The sequence below is a fragment of the Sturnira hondurensis genome, unplaced genomic scaffold (genome assembly GCF_014824575.4).
Source record: "Sturnira hondurensis isolate 20B ecotype Veracruz unplaced genomic scaffold, ASM1482457v3 Scaffold0005563, whole genome shotgun sequence".
Taxonomy (NCBI): Eukaryota; Metazoa; Chordata; class Mammalia; order Chiroptera; family Phyllostomidae; genus Sturnira; species Sturnira hondurensis.
The window spans coordinates 3,374,848-3,381,413 of record NW_028078194.1 but is presented as its reverse complement, the minus strand read 5'-3'; the positions used below and the strand labels follow the sequence as shown (position 1 = coordinate 3,381,413).

The 6,566-nt window shown below is 43.9% G+C and overlaps 1 protein-coding gene across 1 annotated transcript; it reads left to right on the top strand.

Annotated features, from left to right (window-relative positions):
* Nucleotides 1–1,539: 1,539 nt before the first annotated feature.
* On the top strand, nt 1,540–6,127 carry PPP1R3C (protein phosphatase 1 regulatory subunit 3C). The gene is made up of 2 exons (XM_037047333.1): nt 1,540–1,681; nt 3,659–6,127. The coding sequence occupies exons 1-2, from the start codon at nt 1,668–1,670 to the stop codon at nt 4,596–4,598; spliced, it is 954 nt and encodes a 317-aa protein (XP_036903228.1). The 5' UTR covers nt 1,540–1,667; the 3' UTR covers nt 4,599–6,127.
* Nucleotides 6,128–6,566: the final 439 nt, after the last annotated feature.

Here is a 6,566-nt window from a genome sequence, read left to right as displayed (position 1 = left end):
TGACCTTTAAGTAACTTGGTTACTTTATCTTTAAAGTGGGACTAATAATAGTACACACCACTTAGGGCCGCTGTGAGGATTAAACAGATAAGACACAAAACACTGTGTTTGGCACCCAGGATAGGCTCCACAAGCAGGTATCAGTACCTCTCTTGAATATCGTAGTTCGGGTTCTGGCCTCCCGAGGTAGCAGAGTAAAAACTACTACTGAAGAACGGAATACTGACTAGGATGAATGTGGGTAGAATTCACGTGCTGGGCACTGGGCTGAGTTTTCTCATCTGCACAATCTTATGTAATCTTCAGAGCAACTGTACTATCTCCACTGTACAGGAGGAAGTTGAGGCTAGAACTTGCCTAGATTCGTGCAGCTGGTGAGTGTCAACCCAAAGACTAGTCCTTTCAGTTAGTTTTGGTTGGGCTGAGGGGCTAGTGAGTCTGCCATGATTGGGTGTTTCATTTCACAACTCCAGCCCCAGCAGTATCTTTCCCAATGATACCCAGCATATATTTCTTTTCCTTCATTCTAATCACTGCACTTTAACAATTCTAATGTTGGACAGTTATTTAACAGACACAAAGAACTTTGTACTTTTTAATTAATTTGTACTTTTTAATTTGTACTTTGTACTTTTTAATTGTCTCCTGGATATTCAAGTTAATAGAGGACCTGGGTTTTATAAAAATAATTCATACTCAATTTAGAAATTTAATGGTTTGTTGATGATCTAAAAACTCCCAAACTAACAACATAATGAAACCTCAGTGAAAGTAACTGGCTCGGAGAGTCATGAAACTTAGAGTGTAATATTTTAGCATTTTGGCTTCCACATCTCTGCCAAAGGACGTCAGAATGGAGCCGAGGGATTTGGGTTGACCACTGGCTCTGTGGCTGACCGGCCATGGGAGCGAAAAAGCCATTTTATTCCTGGCTTTAGTTTTCTGTTCCAGGGAGAAAAACTGAAGACTAGGCTGAAATACCAAGTGCCTTTTAATTAAAGGCCACCTCACTTTTATGGGGTTAGCAGGCTTTATTAACAACATTTGTTAGGGAACGGTTCATTCCTGACAGTCTACTAGTGAGGTGCGTTTGTGGACACACCCTAATTTCAAAATACATGCAGCCAACTTCTTGCTCTAGCTAAGGTGAGGGAGAAGACGCGCAGATGCACCTGACACTGATCAATATAAACGTTTCAAACAATATATACACGGGGAAAGAGTCACAGCTTTCAGTGCCTAGATTTCACTGTGCACAGACAAGACTCTCAAGGCACGTCCTTCCCAGCAGCCGCACTGAGCTGGCGCCCAGCGTGGGCGAGTTTTGTGGCGTTCTCCCTTTGCCTGCGCCCGCTACGTGCAGTACGGAGCGGCCCCCTAGCCCCAGGCTCGCTCAGTCCAGTGATGACACTCTCCGCTCCTCGCCGCACCCTGCAAGTCCGGCGCCACGGCGGTCACGTACTCCCGGAGAGGGCTCGCGCCCCAGCTGGGCGCTGGTTGGTCGAGGGATCGGGTCACGTGGTCAGGAGCAGATAAGGGGCCTCTCCCGCGCCGCACCCGCAATCCGCCAGAGCTACCGCCCTGCGGGGACAGCTGGGAACCCGGTGCGAACTCGCGCGAGTAGCTGGAGCGCCGGCTCTCTCGGTCAATCGCCGCCTCTCTGCCTAATGAGCTGCGCCAGGTAGGTTCACTGGAGACTCTCCGCCTGAGAGCAGAGGGGTGCGTGCGGCTGCGGGAAGGTTGGGCTTCCTTTCGCGTCTGTCTTCTCTGCAAATGCAGACCCCACGGGAGGGCGAGCTGACCGACTGCTGAGTCGAATCTAGCAGGCAGAGGCCTCGAAGTGTGGAGATTTGCCCTATGTTTTTTAGGCGGGGCCGACGTAATAACTCGCATCTTAAACCAAAGTCGTAAGGACAGTCAGCTTTAGTTCTGAATCCCTCATGGATTCTCACTGTTAACTCTTGGTCCTGAACAAAGGCTCCAAGGACTGGTAACTTGAGGGAATAGCATTCTGACATTGCTGGTCGGGTAGTTTAGCTTGGGGAGAAACTACAGGACCATGTTTGCATTCATTTGGCCTTTTCCACTCTTCTTACTACGGTTTGCCCTAGCAAACTCAAACTTGGGTTTGAGCAAATGATGATTTTTGAAGTCTTGGGCCAAGCTTTAAAATTCCAGGGAAATCGCTAAATTCTAAAACTGTCTTTCTAAAGTGCAAAAAGTAAAAATACAAAGCAAGCCTCCCCACAAAACTTTCAATGGCTTCCTCAGACAAAATTTAGTTCTCTAAAAATCCTGCCTGTTAACCATTGTTAGATCCCCAAATATAGCTTTACCTTTCATTTGTTTGTTCTAAGTTTGTAGTTCTTCCAGAAAAATCCCAGGACTAATACAGTAAATTCTGCGAGTGTTTTTCTTTTTTTTTAACTATCCATTTTGTGATGAAACCTACATGCTTAGAGCTGCTGTGAAGAGTTACTGAGAAATGTCATGTACAGTATCCACAAGACACCTCTTATCTGTAAGGCCAGGACAGGGAGAAGAGCCCATTAGCTTGGCAATGTGTACGAGGGCTACGGGCCAGGGAAAAAAATCCTCCTTGATGGACACCTCTTAATTTAATATTGCTGAGCATAGTTTTATTTACATTTTAAAATAGATTTATTGTCTCTCTAGTTATAAATATCCATTGCCCAACCATTAGAAAATGCCAAAAAAGTACAAAGACAAAAATAGATCACCTGCAATCCTAGTGCACAGAAATCATTAACTTTTAGGGGTATTTCCTATTAAGTTTTTCAATATTTATAAGTTCATATAAATAATATATTAAAATAGTTCAATTTTTTGTAAATCAGCTTTTTCAACTTAAATGTGTACTCTTCATGGGTGTCTTTCTACTAAAAGAGATCATGTAAAGTTTTTAAGTGCATGCATTGCTGGGTTGCGTTTCAGTTGGTCATGAAAAAGAGCACAATAATCGAAATGCAGAGATAATTCTCTGACTTCACTCTTTCCAGCCTTCAAAATCTCAAAACTGTTCTATGAGAATTCTTATTTCTACTTTTTTTTTCCCTCTTCAGGCATGTTGCCTTTACAGAAACATGTAATCAATGCAATAGCAAAATCAGCATAGTAGCCAGGGTGTCTCGGCTCCAGAACCCTTCTGGGCGTTAGCATCACTGGAAGCTTTAAGAACATGTGTATCTCCCTGTCGTCACCCCCCGAAGGTTCAGCCTCAGCAACTCTGAGTTTCACGAATCTGCATTAAAGCTAAAGAAAGAAAACCAACTCCCTAGGCCATTGTGGCCAGACAGGTTTGAGAACCACTGGTTCAGAACAGAGCCAGTGGTTTTCGGGGGTATATTAAAGATTACCCCGTCCAACCCTTTTATTTCTCAGATGAAGAAACTGAGACCCCCAAGTGTTTTAAGCAGTTAACCCATGGCCTTGTGGCCAGTTAAGGGCAGAACCAAACATAGAATGTAGATCTGATCATAGTACTCTTTTCTTTTGTTAAGTAGGGTAGCACCTCCCTGATACTCAGTTGTGTGAGCAATCATTTAGCCAAAACATAAAATAGTATGTATGTATTTGGGACTGGGGAAGAGTATTCCAGGTCCAGGCGATAACTACCCTTCTTCTTCTTCTATTCCAGAATGATCCAGGTTTTAGATCCACGGCCTTTGACCAGTTCTGTCATGCCGGTGGATGTGGCCATGAGGCTCTGCTTGGCTCATTCACCACCTCTGAAGAGTTTCCTGGGCCCTTATGATGACTTCCAACGAAGAAATTTTGTCAACAAATTAAAGCCTCTGAAACCGTGTCTCAATATAAAACAGGAAGCCAAATCACAGAATGACTGGGAGAGCTCACACAACCAAGCCAAGAAACGGGTTGTGTTTGCAGATTCCAAGGGCCTCTCCCTCACTGCCATTCATGTCTTCTCTGACCTCCCAGAAGACCCAGCGTGGGACCTCCAGTTTGATCTCCTGGACCTCAATGACCTGTCCTCTGGCTTAAAGCTCCATGAGGAGAAAAACTTGATTTTAGACTTCCCTCAGCCTTCAACCGATTACTTAAGTTTTCGGAATCACTTTCAGAAGAACTTTGTATGTCTGGAAAACTGCTCTCTTCAAGAGCGAACAGTGACTGGGACTGTGAAGGTAAAAAACGTAAGCTTTGAGAAGAAGGTCCAGATCCGTATTACTTTTGATACTTGGAAAAACTACACCAATGTGGACTGTGTCTACATGAAAAATGTGTACGGTGACTCAGATAGTGACACCTTCTCATTTGCCATTGACTTACCCTCCGTCATTCCAACTGAGGAAAAAATTGAGTTTTGCATTTCTTACCATGCTAATGGGCAGGTCTTCTGGGACAACAACGAGGGTCAGAATTATAGAATTGTTCACGTGCAATGGAAACCTGATGGTGTTCAGACGCAGACAGCATCCCAGAACTGTGCGTTCCAAGGGGTGCCCCCCAAAACTGAGTTGGAGCCAACAATCTTTGGCAGTCCGAGGCTGGCCAGCGAGCTCTTCCCAGAATGGCAGAGCTGGGGGAGAATGGAGAACTTGGCCTCTTATCGATGAATTAAGCAACCTAGTAAATGGTCTTGACCTCTTGTATTCCCATGTAATTCTAAGTCTATAATTCTCAACATTAGGAAGTCTTAGCTACTTTCCTTTAGTAGGCTTAGGTTTGAGCTTGTGAGACCTGGCTTCAAAAAAATAGCCACTTGAGAATTTAGTGTTGGGGTCTGTATGGATGGTGCTGTGCAGTTTTGCTGTGAAGGCTCATGTAACAGTCTGGAACGCCATATTTGTAAAAGTAATACTTTTCCAATGCCATTTCTCCTTCCCTCTCAAATCACTCGCTTTTACGCTGGGCATGTAGAAGTTGGAGAAGGACAGTTGATGGTGAGGGAAAGCTGTATTAACGGTATGAGGAATGTCTGAAAAGTGTTCCCGAAAGGCTCTGGAGCTCAAGTTCAAGTAGAAGTGGGAGGTCCAATACTTAACTGCTGGCGAGAAGTGGAAGGTTATTTTGTTTTTAAGTTGGTTTTACAGTTCTCTCCTGGGGAAGTAATTTGTAGAGGGAAGAAAAATTCACCCTACGTGGAGAAAAATGAAAGAAACTTTAGGGATTGTGGGCAGTGTTGAGGAAAGGTGAATTATAACTCTGAAGGATCGAGATTTTAAGTGAAGCCTTTCTGTTCAGACATGATTTATTGAAAAGCACTATTTGGGGAAAGTTTAAGCACATCTGGCTTTGCAGCCTAAGTGAACTTGTTTGTGATTAAGGCATCACGCTCACATTCTCAGTATAGAATGCTGCTTAACCCAAAAAACCATGCCATCACCAATGGCTAACAACATGTAGAGACTCTGTCACGTTGAAGATAGCTCTTTGCCAGTGCCTTAATTAAACCAGAATATTGTAGCTGCTTAACCCAGATATCTGCAGGGTCATCTGATAACTCACAGTTGTTTGGCCTCACGAGAAGGTCCGCTCTGTCTACTGGCATCCCTCCTGCAACGCTGTTGTATCTTTAAGAGTGTTGTTGGTGTATACAACTCACACCCTTCATATTGAAGGCGGCTTACTTTTCCACCACACTTTTTCCATGTGATGTTGGAAGTGAGGACTGACACTGATTCTCCATTCAAGAATCCAGTACCTTGCATATAAAAGTAGCAATCTGTTTCTTGCCTATATTCATCTGGATGTTTTAAGTCTTTTTACCAATTTCTTTGAAGTCAACGTGTTTTTTTAAATGGGTATGAATTGTTTTGGATGTTTTGTAATATATTTGTTTATATATGGCATATATATATATATATAAAGGTGTGCATAAATCCATTCTGTAAGATCCAGGACAGTAGCCCCTGAGTGTTCGCTTCTGTCATTGTGCGTGTCCATTGTGAGGTGTTCAGAGAATGCAGTTAGTTTTAACACGTGCGGTCTGCCATGCTTGAACAGTGCTATTGGAATAACTCTGCCGTGACAGTGTTTGGAGTTTGGTTACCACTCACATTTTTTCTACTCTAAATTTAATTTCACTCTCCTATAGCTATCTTTAGTGAACTTGTCACTTTAAGAATAAAAGTGTTTGATATAACATCGAAGTATGTTTTCTTTGTCAGAGCCATAGTTAATTAAATAAGAAACCATGAACTGAGATTCTGTTTTGCTTAAGGGTAACTTGACGGGGTTAATTTGGGTCAGGAACTGAACTCGCCTGAGGGTTCTCACATGGTCCCAGTCTTGTGGGTTACCTCCTAATACCTGATCGTTGGGGCTGGGTTCCGGGGCAGTGACTTAAGCTGCTGGGATGGTCCTTCTGGGTCAAGGTTATTTTGGGGCCACTTCTCAGCTTTACAGTGGGGGAGGAGATGGTGTGGGAGAGGACAAAATGGCTTCTCTCTGGAGCTCTGGCACCTTCCTCAAGGGGCAAAGCTTGGAGCTATACAGAGGGCACGGGAGGGGCCAGTGGGCTCAGCTCCTTTGGGGTAAGAGGCCCAGATCTATGCACCGAAGTTGTAGTTTCGGTTCCTGCC